This window comes from Culicoides brevitarsis, chromosome 2 (assembly GCF_036172545.1).
Source record: "Culicoides brevitarsis isolate CSIRO-B50_1 chromosome 2, AGI_CSIRO_Cbre_v1, whole genome shotgun sequence".
Lineage (NCBI taxonomy): Eukaryota > Metazoa > Arthropoda > Insecta > Diptera > Ceratopogonidae > Culicoides > Culicoides brevitarsis.
In genome coordinates this window covers 11396323-11414870 of record NC_087086.1, presented here as the reverse complement: position 1 = coordinate 11414870, position 18548 = coordinate 11396323, and the positions used below count along the sequence as shown (strand labels likewise).

The following is an 18548-nucleotide window of genomic DNA, read 5'->3' as shown; positions in this document are numbered from 1 at the left end:
TGAATCAGATTTGTTCGTTTCCGTCAAACTTGGACTTTTTTTTCTTTTTTTCAATTCGTTCCCTTGAGATTTCGTGCAGAACTTTTTTTTTCATTCTTCTTTAATAAGATATACTTAATGCAGGTGTTCACACATACGAACACATGAGTGGAAGTTTTTTTTCCCATTGTTGACGACGACGACAACGACTCTGGATCAACTTTTGTTTTTCCCTCTTTTCTTTTTGTTTTGTGATCAGATTAAAAATTTAAGTGATTATATTAACACCTTCGGCCTTTTTTGTCTTTTCTGAACTTTTTTTCACAACTTCTTCTTTTGCGTTTTGTATTCGGAGAAGTGTGTGACTGTTTAATGCAGGAATAAATGGACATCGAATGATACTCTTCGGTCATTATTTATTCATGTCAATGTTAACAGTGTTATAAAGAAATAAAAAGGAGAGAAGTTGTACAAATTAACAAAATTGAAAATTTTCTTTTGTTGTCGTCGTTCGGTGATTCCACGAGTCTTTTGCATTTTTATATCGTTTTATGGGTTTCTCTAATGACTTTTCTCGAGGGAACAATTGGATGCATCACTTTGCATTTACTTTTCTCTTGTATTTCATTGACATCAAAGGTTTCAGGAGTTCTTTTAAGAATTATTTTCTTTTGTTAGTTTGAATATTTTTTTTTTCGTTTGTGAGTTTCATGAGGAAAAAAACTTCGTTTATTGTCATTCCGAGTAAAGTTGAAAATATAAAAAATTTTTTAAAACTTGATTTTAACACCCAAAAGTATGCAATTCACACTTCAATCGAAATTTGCGATTTTCTATGAGTTTTCACATAGTTTTTCAAATTTTCCGGCTCATAAACCCTCTGACGGCTCAAACATTTTCTTTATAATAAACCACATAATGATTCATGAAACACAACTTAAGTTAACTCGTTACAAATTTTAAATGCATTTGAAAGATGTAATTTCAAACGCGGTTTAGTTCTTCGTATGTTTTCAGCTTTAACAACTTGTTTTAAAATTCGACAATAAAAGAGACAGTGAACAATGGCCAAAGTACTAGACATCAAACCGCCTTCAGCTACTAACGAGCTTTGTTTGCGTAAGAACTGTCCCTCAAATCAGTGAACAGGATCTCGTCTCTTGCAAAAATTACTTGCCTTGACATCACAAAAGCAAATCATCATTTCATATTCATCCAAACCTATTATAATCAAAGGTTATGTGACCGTTGGTTCACTCCGAAAAACAGCAGGACGCAATTTATACAATGTTATATGGTCGTTATGCGTCGCATCCACACGCTATCGCCTGCAACTATCTTTAAATAAAATATTGAAGGCACTATAGGAATATCTAATATTTCCCAGTCTGGCAACGTATTCAGACAGACATTAAACATTTTCGCATATATATACTTTGTGTCTCTTTGTACCAACAAGAAAAAAAAATGAGTAGCGTTTGGAACATCATAACTGTTATATTGTTGAAATTGGTTCGTCTGCTTTTTCCATTCAAGCGAATTCAAGAGAGTTACCTGGATGTATAAATTGATTTTGAGAATGAAAAAAAAACTCTTGCATGTTTTACCTTCGGCATGTCTGATGGTGCTACTATGTATTAGCAAGCTTTTGCATTATTATTATAAGAGCCGTAAAATATCATTTCCTTTGTCTCATCTCAAACGATAGCGACGACGACGATGAGACTTTATCATGCAAGTTATGGCAACGTTAAAAATCTTGTCTTTGTCGATAATTTCACGCAGAGAAAAAATTTAGTGAATGTTTCCTGAATTTTTTAAAGAGTTGGTTGTTAGACGCAATCGATCCATCTTGCTTTGGGTCGCGTAACATCTCAGCGTATTTCAAGATCTCTTCGGAACAGTGTTGCTGAGGCTCGATCTGAGTCCATTCGCCGGTAATTTAGGTCTTTCGTAGTCTGTTGACTTTCAATTGTGCCACTATGTTCGGTTCTCCATTCTCTCGACCTACTTCGAAATTGTATCTATTTCTCCATAAACCCTTAATTTACTAAAATTAAATTAATTTAATTAAATTTAACTTATGGTTAATTAATTTTATATGACAACTTACTTTAAAGTTACTTTAAAATTTATTTTATAAATAAAAACGAAAAAGCAAAAGATTAAAAAAAGATTAAGTAAAATTTTAAAAGTTTAAAAATGTTAAGTAACGTAAAGTACTAAACTTTTTTTCTGCGTGTTGGTACCTATATTGCACAGCAACAATGTTCATACAAAAATATTATTTAGTTATTCAAATCATGCATTTCATTTTTTTTCTTTTTCCAAGACACTCGATTGAATAAAATATGCTGCGATAAGTGATATAAAATTCAATTTTGTCTTCCTCCTTTGTAAATTTTCCGCACACAAATCCCTGAAAAAACGAACTAGGTTAAATGCATCCATTTTCGGGAACGAAAAAAAAAGAAATACGTTAAAGACTTACCAGAGCGCACATAAATCCAACAAAAAACAAAATCGCTGAACATTAAATAAATTTCAATTTATGATGATTAGTATATCGTTCGTGGGATTATGTGTGTTTGTTCATTGCAATAATCGTAAAAACATCAACGTAATACAGTGTTTATAGGACACGCCATCCTCGAGGCATCAGGAGTGTAATAATAAAGTTCCGTATGTAGCCAGCTGTTTTATGAGAGCAGTGCACATGTATCTCTCGCTCTCTCGCATATTGATATGAATCTCCGGGATGATTCAGTATTCCGTTCTTTTGTGTTTTGGGTTAAAATTGTGGAGTTGGAGTGGATTTAATCCCGCTTCGTTAGTAAATATGGAACCAGCAACAATAAAATGTACAAACACACGAATAAAATTCCAGCTGTTCACATTTAATTTTAGGTGTAATTGAATTTAGATAATTTACGATTGAGGTTCAACAAACAACATCGGTTAGTTCTCTCATGGTATTTTCCGTTTGTGTCTGTGCTAAACTAAAATATAAACCCGGGGATGATGATTTCGTTCGCATAGTGCTATAGAAAGCCATGTTGTTGTTACTAATGAATGTATAAATGGCAACTCAATTTTGTTTTATGTTCCACAGTGTTTGTGCAAAAACAGTCCTCGTTCGATATTGAACTTGTTATTGATACTGCCACTGCTACCGTCTATTGGTTTAGCTAATAAAATCTTTTAAAATTTTGATGAATTTTCGCAATTTCTGTTTGTTTGAATTTTATTTGATTTTCGTTTGTGTGGTTGCTGCCAATACGCGAACATTCCTACTTATTGTTTGCTTATTTGAATAATGAGGGCATTTTGTTTCCTTCGTAGCTCATTAACATGATTTTGTTTGTTGTTACAAATAAATGGGTCAGCGATTGATGATGTTGTTCCGTTTCGAAGTGCGGTCTTGTTTTTGTTTGTTCCATATGCTAAAAGTACTGGCATCGATCCATCATATTTTGTAAGGTTATTTCGGTTTGTGGGATTTTTGCTTACTTGTTTTTGTTAATTTTCGTAAAATTCACCAACAATTTTTTGATTCATTTGAAAAATTTAGAAAATGCTAGCAAACCTGTATACTTCGCTCTGCGATGGAAAATTTGTTTAATTTAGATGGAAAACTATGATTTTTATGCAAAAAAATAATTTCGTGTTTTTTGAGGTATGCAATGAATTTTACACAGCATATCTTTAGGTTTTTTTAGTTTTTCATGAATTTTTCAACATTTTTTTATTCCATAAGTGCTTTAAAAGAGATTTAACCGATTTCATACTTTTGGTTGTTGATTTCTATCTACTCATAAAAAAGAGCTTATCACGGTAGAACGAAATCTACGGGTCCATTAAATATATTTTTTTTGTATTAAAAAGCTAAAACGTTTCAAAACTATGAAAGTCAAATCTTCCATAAAAAAAACCGCAAAAACAACTTACAACAACTGAGACCGCTTTGTCTCATGTCCAGACTAATCCATCTTCCAATGACACATCTCCTACCCACTACGTTCGTTCAGCGTAAAACAAAAGAGAAAAAAACACGAAACTTTTGCTTAATGTATTTTTAGTTGAACTTTACCTTTCTTTCGGTTTATCCTCCTTCTCAGCCTTGTCCTGTTTTTTTCTCATCTCCTCAACAATTGTTATTTTTTGCAGCAATATATCCAGTTTCCAGGTAAAAAAAAGTAAGCGACTTTCATAAAAAATGTAAAACGTAAAATAATATTTATCACATTCAATGGCCACTTTGTGCTACATTGGTACAGCTTGAGCTTTTTTATCCGCCCATATCCAAGTCATTTTTCTGCTGCTGTATTTTTTGTGTAACCGATGCTCTATCCGGCGTGACATAGCATGGCAGTTCATAAGTGCAAAAAAAAGGTGTCTTGTTATTATTATTCTTTTTTTTTGTCTTATGGCTTTATAAATGGATGGAATTATGGACCAAGTAGGTTTTTGTCGTGCTGCCACGATGACAAGAAAAAGCGTTTTCTTTCATAATGTCTTATGAGCTCAGCATTTTAGCAATAAGGCGGAAAAAAGGTACTTAATTAATATATTTCGTCGTTTGTTTATCGTAGAGGGAGAAAAAAATGCGAATATAATAATGGGTTTTGAAGAAAATGCTTTTAAATTGTCTCACCTTCGTTGTCGTCGTTGGTATTTCGTCCCAAAATGTAAAACAATCAGGATTCAGGTCCTCCATGCTGAAATACATATATCCGTAATCAAAGCTGCGTGTATGAAAAAACAACACGTTCTTGCCTCTATCTGTGTTTGTGTGTGTGTGAAAAAGCAAGCAAAAAGGATCAAAGAAAATATTTTCATTAAACTATACGTGTGTATGTGTGTCGCTTCGTGCGTATCTAAATCTCATACTTTGGTCCCTGAGAAAATTTAATTCCGTTTTCATACGCAATATACATCCAATTTTGAAAAGATCAACATTTCCTAAAGGAATAATTTTCTATCGGGCGGAAACATAAATAATTATAATGCAAACACAGAATCTTTCATAATAATATAAGTTCGTTTTTCTCTCGGCTCGGCATCGCTCTCTTGCTCTCTTCCCGAGTGTTTATATGAGTTGATTTTGTTACCTTTCAAAATTTTTCGGACATATTTGGTAGTTGTTGTTGTTGTTGTAACGATGTACTAAAGGTTGTATTACATGACAAAGGGCAATCAAAGTATTTCATTTTTGTGTGCTCTACTCTGGGTCGTCTCGTTGATTCATTGCGAAAGGTTTGAAAAGTAGGAAGAACAGGATATACAATTTCGGGTGATTTAATAATTGCCTCAAATTTTCACTCTTTGTAGAATTATTTTGATTTTTCCCACATGCTTGGGGAACAACGAGGAACGTAAGTAAGACATTATATGCCATTTGAGAAGGTAAACGTAATTCCATAAAATTAAACAAATAATCTAACGTACTTTATTATCTTAACAATGCCACTATAATGAGGTTGAGGTGCATTCAGTATACCTTCGTGCCTCGGTACAGCGTACGAGAAGCATAAAAAATGTTTAATTTAATTATACAACATTCATTACGTTCATGCCTGTCCGCACGTAAAGTAAGGCGGTCGATGTGCAGAAAGGAATTTTCCATGAATGTACCTTTGCAGGTGTGAGAGTTTTAAGGTTGAAAAAAATTTTTATAAAAAAATGTAAAATGAAAGACAAGAAGATGAAGAATTTAAGGATCTAATGATAATTTTTTTGTTAGTTGAGGAAGGTAAAGTATTTGAGTGCTGAAGAAAAAATTGAAGTACATCTTCTTCCATTTTAAGATTTTTTAAAGTAAATATCAGATGATTGAGGTTAGGTTTGAGAATGGCATCTAAGTGATCTGAAGATCTTTTGTGATCATTTTGATTTTAACGTTTGTGATTTTTTTTGGTTCCTTAAGCTAATGCTCAAGGTCGAAGTTGTATCTACGTCTCCATCCCCCCTCCCCTCCATTTTTTTTTTGCTTAACTTCAAGTATTGTTCTGAGAATCTTACGTTCAAAGGAAAGTAGCATATGTTCATCGCTCTTGGTTGTTGGTTAGGTTTCAGATCAAAAGTAGTAATTTTTTTGTTGTAATTGTTTTTCCTTTGATGGGCTATCCAAATATCAAAACCGATATTTTTTAAAGCTGAAAACTCTAAAAGTAAAAAAAAATAATTAAAGTTAACCATGAAGGTCAATTGAAATGATTTCCACAAAAAAAAAATTGATCCACAAAGACTATTCAAACATCGAAATTCGATCCAAACAAACTTTTTTTTTGCAAAATGTGGCTACATTGAAACCAAAAGAACCATAATGATGTTGTTCAATAAATTAAATTAAATTAATAGAACGAACGTAGCTCAAACTTAAATACACACATTGGATCAACAGAATACAAGCCAAAAAAAAAACAAAAGAAAGAGAGGAGACTTTTTTCGTCGTCTTCTTCTTCCTTCCTTCAATTGAATTACAAGAAAATAAATAATAAAAAAATTTTGGGTCTAAATTTTTATGTACTTACCAACAACGACGATACACACGATTCGACTATAAAAGTACCGGAACTTGAAAAAATTAATTCACTTCATTATTTAGCTTGAGTTTTGTGTGTCTGGTCCCGCGATACGTTGTTCCGACCTCGTATAAACAGATAATAAACAAATAAATAATAAAAGAACGAGAGAAAAAGTTTTCTCCGTATTTTTTTTGATTTATATTGTCCTCTTACATTTCTCTATAAATTTATTTTAACGAGAAAAAAGTGGGACACCTGAAATCCCAGTTGTTCTTTAGAAATTCATTGTTACGAAATATATTCGTTGAATTGAGTGTCAAAGTGTGACAGAGAAAAGTGTTTCTCCAGAGTCGAAAGTGATAATTTTTTTAAAAAGATGCAGAATCAGACATATTTTCAATTTCCAATGGTGGCTCCTTTGTAAGTTTCATTTTAAGATAAAAATTTAAATAATTCAAGCAATTTTTAAAAAAAAATTAAAAGCTTTTGCAAACAGTTTTAAAAATGTAAAATAATTAAATTTCTATTTAAAAAAAATTAAAATAATTTTTATTCTATTTTATTTTTAATTTTTAAGAAAATAAACTAAAAATTTTTAATTAAAAATTAAATAAATTTTTAAATTTTTGATTTATAAAAATTTGAACTCTTGAAAAATTTTTAAAGTCAATTTTTGAACATTTTTTTATATTGAACATTATCATTGATCATTACTTCCTTCTTGGATTTAAAAAAAAAATTAGCCTTAATATTAAATCAACTTTTTTTTTTATAAAAATAAATTAGTTTCGGAGCAGAAGAAACAACAACTGGAAAACTTCTTGGTTGGAACTTACCCGCCGAAGAGCAACATTTGGTCCATGCTCATTGGAAAAACTACGAGGCGCCTCCATTTTACATGCATCTCCTCTTGGCGTTGGTTTATTTCGTTTTAATGGTCACATCTACCATCGGCAACGGCTTGGTTATTTGGATATTTTCCACGTAAGCCGAAAAAAAATAAATTCCCGCACAAACACCCCATAACTCACCGAATTTCTTTCCAATCCATTTGTCTCATCGCAGTTCCAAGTCATTACGTACTGCCTCCAATATGTTTATCGTTAATTTGGCCATCTTTGATCTCTTAATGATGCTTGAGATGCCAATGTTTATCGCCAATTCATTCAGGCAGCGTCTACTTGGTTACGATCTTGGATGTACAATTTACGCAGCACTTGGCAGTTTATCAGGTACCGTCGCTTTGTTCGCTTCGCTATGCGCTCTACGCAATTGAGATGAATTATTGTAATCGAAATCGATTTAAAGTCGATAAAATTTCTACTTATTTCTTTCTTTTCCGTTTTTTTGCGTGGCATCTTTTTGTGTGTCGGCAGGCATCGGAGAATCAACAACAAATGCCGTAATCGCTTATGACCGATACAGGTAGAAATCTATGACACTTTAGAAGGATTTCTCTCACTCATTGTGTACTTGGATGAACGAGCAAGAATTTATTATGAATTAAATTGATTTGACATTTGGGAAAAATATTTGTCTGAAGTTGTTTGCTTGTGCCACAGCTGCTTGCTCATGTAAAAATATTGAGGTAAAGAACCTGAAAATTTTTTCTTAAATAATTTATAAATTAAAAACTAAATTAATATTAATTAAAATTAAAAAAAAAAAATAAATTAATTATTCAAATTAATTTTTCTTAAAATTTAAATTTAAAATATTTAAATTGAATTATTTTTTGATTTTCAAAATAATTTATAAAATATCAAAACATAAATTAAAAAAAAATAAAATTAAAAAAAATAAATTTAAATTTAAAAAAAAAACAAAAAATTAATTTCAATTTAATTAATTTCTTAAATTTTAATTAATTATTATTTTTTTAATATTATTTTAATTATTTAAAAAATTAATTTTTATAATAAATTAATAAATAAAGTTTAAAAAATAATTATTTTTTAAACTTTAAATTTTAAATTTTATTTTTTTTAAAGAATAAAAAAAAATTTTTTTTACAAAATTAAATAATTTTCTAAAATTAAAATATTTTAATTATTATTATTATTTTCAGATATTATTAATTTAACCACAATATTTTTATGTGAGTAATGGTGTAACAAAAACATTTTTCATTCGATAAAAAATTCACACACAGTGCAATTTATCGCCGTTACAGACACAAGCAGGCATCAGACAAAGTGTATTTGAAGTGCAGATAAACTAGTTTTAGTTGCTTGGGAAATTATTATGATTATATTGAGAAGTAAATGAAAAGTGATTACCTTAGAGACATGGGGAATTTATGTACTTACCTACGAAAACAGAGAAAGAGAGAGAGGGAGAGAAACCCATCCAAGTGATAATAATTTATCGGGAACAATGACAAAAGGAACAGAGAAAATTAATTTGTTTCATTTTGCACTTCCTTGAATGTTTAACCTAGATATTCAATTTTTTCCTCTCGCAGAACCATTTCCCGTCCATTAGACGGGCGCCTAAGCAAAGGTCAAGCAGCAATTTTTATCGTACTCACCTGGTTTTGGACATTGCCATTTACCCTGTTGCCCATCTTCAAGATATGGGGTCGCTACATACCCGAAGGTTATTTGACTACCTGCTCCTTCGATTATTTGACCGATAATCAGGATACGCGTGTTTTTGTTGCCTGCATCTTTGTGTGGGCCTATTGTATTCCGATGGCGGTAATTTCCGTATTTTATTACAAGCTGTTTGGACAAGTGCGGGCACATGAGCGCGTGCTGAAGGAACAAGCGAGGAAAATGAATGTCAAGTCGTTGGCGGTGAACAAGGAGCAACAAGGCAAGGCAGTGGAAATACGAATTGCCAAAGCGTGTTTTACTATTTTCTTCATGTTTTTGATGGCGTGGTGAGTAGTAATGACATTTTTTTACGATAATTTGTGGGGATAAGTTCTATGGAGTGGTATTTTTTTTGCCTCCAATGAAAATATAGTATACAGAAAAAAACAACAAAATCGCATTTCAAATTTTCGCATAATTGTTATTCATTTACTATTTTAGCACATATTTAAGTTCAAAATGTGCATTGGGTCAATTTTTTTTTTCAATTCATGAAATGATTCTATCTAAGATATTTTTTGAACAAGAAACAAGGCAAAAAAGTTATGGATAAAAAATCGAATTGTGCACAGGGCAGAAATTTTGAATTTTCATCCCAATGCACATTTTGAATTTTTGACCCAGTACACAATTTTTAAGGTAATCTTTACAATTTTAGAATTAAAAGTCTAAACAATTCAAAAACTTTAAAATTTAGAATGTTTAGTTAACATTTTATTAGAATGTGGCAAGAATGTGCACTGGGTAGAAAAATTAATACTTCAGTGAAAATTGAAAATATGCACTGAGATAAAATTTAATAGAATTAAAAAAAATTCATTAAAAATTATGATGATATGATTAGGATGAAATTTAAATTATTTTTTCGTAATAGAAAACTTTAAAAATTCACATTTTGCACTGGGTCAATTTTTTTAAAATTTGCATAGGGATTAAAATTCAGAATGTGCACTGGGTTAAAACTTAAAAATGTGTATCGGGTCAAAATATAAAGTTTTTTATCAACAATTTAAGCTTTCAAAACAACCTCTTAAAAAATTGATCTATTATTTGAATTAAAACTCTCAAAATGTGCATTGGGAAAAATTTGAAAAAATTAGTATCTGTTGACAAATGTTACCAAAATTACCAAATTTTTTCATCGAAATGCGATAAAAATATTTTTATTATTTTTTGTTTCTCCACAATTCGCTCCCCAATACTTTGTACAACAGGACACCATATGCATTTGTAGCTTTAACAGGCGCCTTCGGGGATAGGTAATAAATTCTCGACTCGCTTGACAAGATTTTCATTTCAGTGTTTGTTTATCATTACATATTATTATTATTATTGTTATCGCTGTGCGACCGCAAAACAACAACACAGACGAGTTTTAACACCATTATTTACCATGATCCCGGCGATGTGTTGCAAAATTGTCTCGTGTTTGGATCCATGGTGAGTTGGGAACATTCCACCAAATCATATTTTTTTATGGGTCGACCGTACGTCGCAAAGTTTCTTCTTCTAATCCTCGTCTTTTTTACCCTTTTCTCTTTAACGCTTGACTTGAAGACACATCTTGTGCTTACCTGCGAACCGCAAACCTTTTTTTTTTGTCTTACTCATTTTTTTTTTGTATCTATTTTCATTCAATTTTGATACAACCCGACACAATAACAACAAAAACAAAAGGATTTACGCTATCTCTCACCCGAGATACAGGTAAAATTCACATAAACACATGCGAAAAAAAACTCAAACGTTACACATGTTTTGATTAATGAAATGACTTTTTTCTTTTTTTTTTTTTTTGCTACGACTGTCTGCCTTTTCTGCCACGACAACGACGACGACCCTCATCATCTTTTTGCATGAACGACCGCAGAGCGGAGCTCGAAAAACGTCTACCGTGGTTGGGGATCAAAGAAAAGTTGGACGAAGGTGATAATAAATCTGCTATAACTGCGGTAACTGGCGACGAAACGGAAAAAACCGATGATGTTCCCAATGCCGAATAGAAAGTGTCACATATGGAAGAAAAAATGACACTTTCAAAAAAATAATAATTGATGAACTCTTTTAACTGTTTATTATTATATATTTTTTACTTTAAATGACACACCTGTCGTCTCGTGCAGCATCTTTTCACATGATTTATCTACTTCTTTGTTTGCTTTTTCAAAATGTCCCGAGAATAGTCACTGATTGATGATGAAACGTGAACTTAAATAAAAGTTTTGAAAAATATTTTATTTGCTAATGTAATAAAATTTAAAAGCTTCAACCCTTAAAAGTAATTTTTTATCCCTTTCTTTCATCTCATTAAACGCAAGAGGCACGATTTTGATCTACTTCTTTTATTTTTTCGTATCTCAATAAGACATCAAATCATGCTAAGAGCATTTTTCGGATAAGACGTTTGTTTGTCAAATCAGCAAAAAAAATTTCAACAGTAGATAAAATGATGCAAAACTATTCATGCAAATTTTTTGTCTTGATTGTTTGAGGAATAACGAAAAAAAAATTGAGAAAAAAAAATCGAATAAATTATTATTTGAATTTTGTTTGATTTTCAACGATAAATTTTTGTAGGAAAAAAAAATAATTGTTTCTACCCAGTCTCGATCTGGGGATCTTCTGTGTGTTAGACAGACGAGTTAACCACTCCTCCATAGAAACAGATGACGTGAATACGAGGAAAGACCGTTGTGAGTGCATTTCCTGTTTATGTCAATATCCCTTATTTATTTAATGAAAATTGATTGAAAAATTAAAAGTACCTTCCCATTAAGGAGCAATTAGAACGTGTAATAGTAGTTCACTGGAAAATTTCATTTTATTTAGCAAAATTTATTTAATAATAAAAAAAATAAATAATTACACTAAAATGCTTTTTGAGGAAGGAAATTTTAAAAAAATCTAACCAAAATATTTTTTTTTAAATTTGCGACCTTTTGAAAAAAATAATTAATTGATTTATGATAAAAATAAATTGTTAATTTAAAAATTATTTTTTTATTAAATATTTATTTAAATTAAATTAAAATGAAAATTTTAATTTAAAAAATGCTTTAAAAAATTTAAGCTTTGAAATAATTTTTGATTAAATTTAAAAATTTTTTATTAGTAACAATTTTTTATTAATTAAAAAAATATTTTTAAATTTTTTTTTAAATTATTTTATTTAATAATTATTTAAATTAAACAAAAAAAAAATAAAATAAAATAAATTTATGCTTTGAAACATTTTTTTTATTAAATTTTAAAAATTAATTTAATTTAGTGTTAAAAAATTTCAAGTTTGAAAATAAGTTAAAATTAAAGTAAAAATTATTAATTTTTTTTAATTAATTTTTTATTTAAAACTTTGACTTAAACTAAACTTAAATAAATTTTATTAAAAAATGTATACAATTTTTTTAAAATTATTTAAATTTTATAAATTATTTTGCATACAAAAATTCAAAAAAAAAAATTAATTTAAATTTTTAAACCTTAAATTTTGTTTAAAAAATTTATATTTCAAACATTTTATATATAAACAACATTCAAAATTTTGCTTTAGATTTTTTAAAAATATTTTTCACACATTCGACACAATTTTATTTCATCATTTCTATTTTTAGAAAATCTCAGCTCGTGTAAACTTAACTTAATTTCTTTATGAAACACTTTTTTTAATTAAATTCTTAATAATCAAAACAAAAAAAAGTTAATTGTTTCTACCCAGTCTCGATCTGGGGATCTTCTGTGTGTTAGACAGACGAGTTAACCACTCCTCCATAGAAACAGATACCGTTAGCACGTGCAAAATTATCTTTGTTGCTCTCTCATCTTTTCTAATTTGAGAGCGACTAAAGGTCAACGTCCATGCCGAAATTCAAAAAATGAGTACACGCCACATTCGCATTAAATTTAATCAAAATTTGCTACGTGAATTGAAATAAATGAATCGTCGAGATAAGAGATTTGTCGAACATTTGGCAAATTTCGTAGAATTGCCAAGTTTTCTTTTAAAATCAATCTAATTCCTTAAACAGTAGTTATTGCGCTCTATTTCTCGTTTTCCCTCATTTTTCATCGGATTTCACATCAAAAAGAAGGAAAATAACTCCCACACACACATCAAAAGCATCTTGTCGATTTGTAATGAAATTTGTTCTCCATCCTTCTTAAATAAAGCTGTCTCAACGATAAATTATCCCAATATGTAACGTAAATGGGCAAAGAACCTTCGATGCTCGAAACAATTGATAAATACCGATAACAAAGAAAATTCGTTTCTTCTGTTTCTCTCCTTATTGGGAGCAGTTACCATAACCACAAACCCCTTAAATAGCACTATTATCCCGTATTTCGATCGATTTTCTGTGAATTTGTCTGGCTTAGTTTTAGTTTTTGCTCAAACCTGTTACAGCACACCGATAATCATCATCAATAATATTCCATTGTTCCTCCAATGCCATTACCGTGATCAGTTACTTGTGTAATCATTAGAGGAGATTATAATTAATAGATGTACCTTTGAACGTTTTTTGGCATTATTCCTAATTACGACACTATTAATCATAAATTCGTTCGTGTTTTACCTTTCTGACGTTTATTTATCTATTGCGCGCTGCTCTTCGTTGCTCTTGATTGCCATATGCATGAAGAGCAGAGCAAAAAATCAAGGGATAATGACACTAATTAACGTTCTGCTTTAGAAAGATAACAAATGCTTCGTGGCGCATGATTTATGAAGGATTTTGTCGCCAGATCAATGAGTAATTAAGAGTTTGATTTGTGAAATCTGTTAAATCTCCGCCTCCTTTAAAGAATTTTCTATTAAATTTTCTTCATTAGAAAAAAATAATTGTCAGATGCAAATGAAGCGTGGAGGAAAAAAATATTTTTTAGGTCAACAAAGACTCTGTGTTTCTTTCAAGTGATCCATAAATGTAGAAAGTTGCGGTTAATTATGAGAAATAGCCCATTTATTATGAAATATGAGGGCTATTATCAGTGTTTATTTTTTTTTTCAGTCGTTTCTAAATCTGGATTGTTTTTCCTAATCAACAAAATTGTCATTTGTGCGCGAATGAGGATTCTGAATAAAAAACGGTTTCGGTTAGGTTTTAAAAAAATCGGTGGTCTTATAAAAAATGTTGGCAGTTTTCAGATCTAAATTGCTCAGGGTTTGAATTAAAAATTAAATTTATTAGTAAAAAAATTTAAAAAAAAATAAAAAAAATATTTTTTCATAGTTCTTTTAATGAAATAATTAAAATATTAAATTTTGAACTCTTAAAGTTTTTTATTTATTTTTTTTTTATTTAATTTTATTAATTATTTTTTTTAATAAATATCTTCTTTATTTTCTAATTTTTCAAATTTATTAACCATTCAGAAAATTTAGTATTTACTAAAAAAAAAAAATATTTTTCTTTTAATTTTATTAAAATTTTACTAAATTAATGTTTAATTCTCTTTTAACCATTTCACAAATTTTATTTTCAGAATTAATTTAGAAAAAAATATAAAAAATTATTTATAAATAATTTCCAAAGTAATTTTTCTTAAAAAAAATTGTTAAAAAAAATTTAACATATAAATATTTGATTTTTTTCAAAAAAAAAAAATAATACAAATATTAACGTCTTTTGAATTTTTAAATATTTAATTTAAAAAAAAAATAAAAATAAATATTAAAAATTAGAAATAAAAATTTAATTATTTTAGCAAAAAAAAAATAAAAGAAGTCAAGTTTCTAAAATTTTTCTCCTTTCCGGTTTTGTTAAATCGGCTAAAAAATCCTAATACGCGAGTCCAATTTATGTTCCGCACGCAGAAAATTTATTTCCACTCATTTTGGGCGACATCATCTTTAAGTACACAATTTATATTTGTACAACGCCCAAAAATTTGTGTGACACCAGCGACAAAACAACAACACAAAAAAATATCACGCGAATTGATTTGACAAGATTTCAAAAGCGGAAAATTTTTTTTGCGCGGAAAATTGTGAAATCATCTAATAAATTTGATGCGATTAATCAAATGAAGGATTTCGCGTTGTTGATGTTGAGAAGAGCGAGAGTGAAGTGAATGACGAGAGAAAAAAAAATGCTGTTAAAAAATTGTTATAAGCAAAGTGTTAATAATGTGAAAGGGTGCCCTTTTTTAATGAAGATCGTGTCGTGCACAGTCCTTTTTTCGCCGTGTAGTTAACAAGCAGCGTAAAATGAGTTATTAACGGCTTTGATATTAATTTAAAACGCGTAAAGTGACTGACGTGCAAGATTATGTAAAAAGAAGCGTTTCTCAAAGGAAACCTCAAAGAAATAAAAATAAATGAGAAGTTTTTACTCATGCACAAACAGCAAAGTGTTTCTCCTTTGATGATGAACTTTCAGAAGTAACAGTCGTGTGTGTGTGGGTGTGTTTATGTCGAGAGCTGCTTGAACTATTTTTGAGTAAGATAAGTTTTTTATGCTCTAATTTTTTGAGATTTCAACGTCTTCTTAATTTTTGCAAGAATTTTCATGAATTTTTAATTAAACAACTTGGAAAATCTTTAACAGTTACTCGGTTTCTTCATTTTTCATACCAGTTTATGAACTTTCGAGTCATGTAAGGGTTTTTGCTCTCTTTTCAATTAAATTAACCTAGTTTTTTCATCTACTCGTTTTTCATCATCGCAACATCTTTTCTCGTTATTACTGTCGAAGATGGAAAAGAGAAAAAATTGTATAATGGAAAGTGACATTTTTTGTGAAAACATGATAGATTTAAAAGATTAAAGATAAATATCTATACATTTTAAAAAGCTTCAAAAAAATTACAAATTAAAAGAAAAATAATTTTATTTGTAAATTAAATTGGAATATAAAAAAATTCAAATTAAAATTATTTTAAAAAAATCTCTATCTTAAAAAAATATTACTTTTTATTTTATTTTTTTTTTAATTAAACATTTTATAAAAATTTGCGACATACAAATTTTTAAGTCAGTTTTGAAAATTTTTTTCAATACAGCAATTTCACGTAATTACAAAAAAACTTTAAATTTTAGGTGTCCTTTTTATTTTTTTAATTGAAAAGAAAATATTAAACTTTTTTTAAATTGTTTAATTTTGTTAAAGTAAAATAAATTAAAATAATAAAATAATAATTTTATGAATAATATTTTTTTTTAAATTTAAAATAAATTAAAATTTATTTAGTTTAAATTTTATAGAATAAAAAACATTTTTAACTAAAAAATATTTTATTATCTTTTTTTATTTATTTTATTTTTTTTTTATTTTATTAATATTTTTTTTATTTTTATTTTTTTTTTTTGAAAAATTGAAAGGCCCTTAAATTTAAATAAATTTTGAAAATTCTCAAATTAGAGTCTTTAAATCAACTATTTTCAAAAAATAAAAAAAAAAATAAAAATTTTAAAATAAATTAAAATCAAAATAATTTGCTGTTGCTTCTTCAAAAAAAAACTTTTTCGAGCATCAAGAAAATGTAAAACTTTCGCATTCTGGAATTCTTATGATTTTCATTATTATTATAATATGTATGGCTTGAAAGAGCGATGCGATGCATGCAAGAATGTTTTCTACATGCATGCCTTTGGCAGTTAAATGCAGTTGTTGCATTCACTCATTCCTCATACAAAAACTGCATGTTGTTCCTCAAACCAATTTACTCAACGAAACATGCTACGACGGTTGTGTGGTGCGAGTTTATGGTTTTTCTGCGATTTATATACACACCGTGCGATGACAAATAGAAGAAAAAATTATTTTACCTCAATTCCCAATGCACACCATACACAAACACGTACCGAAATGGGACATATTCAGGTCGTAAAATTGAATCTAGGTTTAATACCCAATGGAGTCTTCTATGTTGCTGATTACGTACTTTCTATACTCCCCGTGGGTTGGGTGCATAACGAAATTATTTTACACAGACACGAAAAATTGCTGAAAAAAAAACTTTAGGTCACGTAAATGAAGGTAAATAAAATATACGTTTAAAAGTTTACGGCATCGGGTCTGATGTGCCAGCTTGCCGTCGTCGTTGTCGTTGCTGCTGGAAAGTAAGTAAGTGAAGTTAAGGAGTGTGTTAACATCGACCTACAAAAAAGAATCGGAACGACATCTGCATCACAGATAAGGTAATTTTACGAATGTAAACTGCTACGGAAAGGCGGGCTGCTGCTCTAAACTATTCACGAAAACCACAGAGCTGCTATACAGGAAGGCAATGTCGTGTTTAATGCGAAAAAATCGCTTGAATTAGCAAAAAAAAATTTATTTGAGCGACATTCAAAAAAAACTTCAAATTATGTGAAAAAAATATTAAAAAAAAAATTAAAAATAATTTTCAATGGACTAAAAAACCGAAATATGTCAAAATTAAAAAAAAAAAATAGAATTTTTAAAATGTTGGAAAAAAATTATTTTGAAATCTAATTTTTATTAAATTTTAACAACTTCAGTAACTTTTTTTATGTAAAAATTTGAAGTAAACAAATTTTTTTAATGATATTATTTTTTCAAACATTTTTAAATTATTTAAAAATTTGAGGTTATTATAAAGTTAATTTTTTTTTTATTTAAATTGTTTTAAATTAAAATTTAAAAAAAAAAAAAAAAAAAAAAAAAAAATTTAAAAAAAATAAAAAAAAAAAATAAAAAAAAATTTAAAAAAAAATAAAAAAAAAAAAAAAAAAGAAAAAAATAAAAAAAATAAAAATAAAATAAAATAAAAAAATAAAAATTTAGAGGTAAAATTTAAAAAATTTATATTCTGTGAATTTTTTTTTACAAATTTTAATGTAATTTTTTAAAAGTTACTTCTAATTTTTTAAAAGTCTTATTAAAATAGATTAAAAATATTTTTCAATTTAAATATGTTTAAAAAAAATAGAAAAAAATCTTACTTCGGCATCTTTTGTCCTTTTTCGAAGTTTTCAACAACAAAATTGCCAAAAACAAATTTAAAACAGAAACAATTTAGAATATTAAACACATACCACAAAAATAAAATTCAACGAAAAATTAAGTTAGAGGAATGTATATGTAGTGCCAAATGGAGTAGAAAAAAGTCAATACTCATACCCAGAAAGAGCACTACAAAAAAAAGATGGTACGTGTGCAAAATGTCTTTATTTTATTAAAAACAAAAAAATAGTTCCGAAACATCAGCAACAGCCAGAGACCAACATGTGGATAAAAGTAAATTTTAGTGCAAATTTACTTGTGCCTGTAAATTAGTTTAGATTGTCTGTAATGGGAATTATTTATTTGCCATGCAGTTTTGTTGTTAGATTTTATTATGTTCGAGATCATTTAATGACCAAGCACATTTTTCGTTGTAAGTCTATATATGCCAAGAGAAAGTTTTGCCGTAATTGATAGCATCTGGAACGGAGTGCTGATGACAACTGTAATTGAAAGCTACCACAATGTTCCAAATG

General features: G+C 28.7%; 2 protein-coding genes and 2 non-coding genes across 5 annotated transcripts in view; 2 read left to right on the top strand and 2 right to left on the bottom strand.

Moving 5' to 3' along the window:
- LOC134830964 (neuronal acetylcholine receptor subunit alpha-7-like) overlaps positions 1 to 18548 on the top strand; it is a 175448-nt gene that overhangs the window by 68077 nt on the left and 88823 nt on the right. The gene's annotated exons all lie outside the window — the stretch shown is intronic.
- Positions 5332 to 11119, top strand: LOC134832239 (opsin-3-like). The gene is made up of 9 exons (XM_063846215.1): positions 5332 to 5354; positions 7293 to 7490; positions 7572 to 7738; positions 7883 to 7931; positions 8971 to 9390; positions 10318 to 10362; positions 10472 to 10543; positions 10781 to 10810; positions 10974 to 11119. The coding sequence occupies exons 1-9, from the start codon at positions 5332 to 5334 to the stop codon at positions 11104 to 11106; spliced, it is 1137 nt and encodes a 378-aa protein (XP_063702285.1). The 3' UTR covers positions 11107 to 11119.
- Trnav-aac (transfer RNA valine (anticodon AAC)) lies at positions 11695 to 11767 on the bottom strand. The gene has a single exon. It is a non-coding gene; the product is annotated as a tRNA-Val (tRNA).
- Positions 12806 to 12878, bottom strand: Trnav-aac (transfer RNA valine (anticodon AAC)). Its single transcript has one exon. It is a non-coding gene; the product is annotated as a tRNA-Val (tRNA).

Excerpts from the sequence above, each read along its gene's own strand:
- LOC134832239 (XM_063846215.1), top strand. The coding sequence starts at position 5,332 with ATGCTTGGGGAACAACGAGGAAC. Across the intron at positions 5,355-7,292 it reads CTTGGGGAACAACGAGGAAC|TTTCGGAGCAGAAGAAACAA; the intron begins GTAAGTAAGACA and ends AAAATAAATTAG. Across the intron at positions 10,544-10,780 it reads GTCTCGTGTTTGGATCCATG|GATTTACGCTATCTCTCACC; the intron begins GTGAGTTGGGAA and ends CAAAAACAAAAG.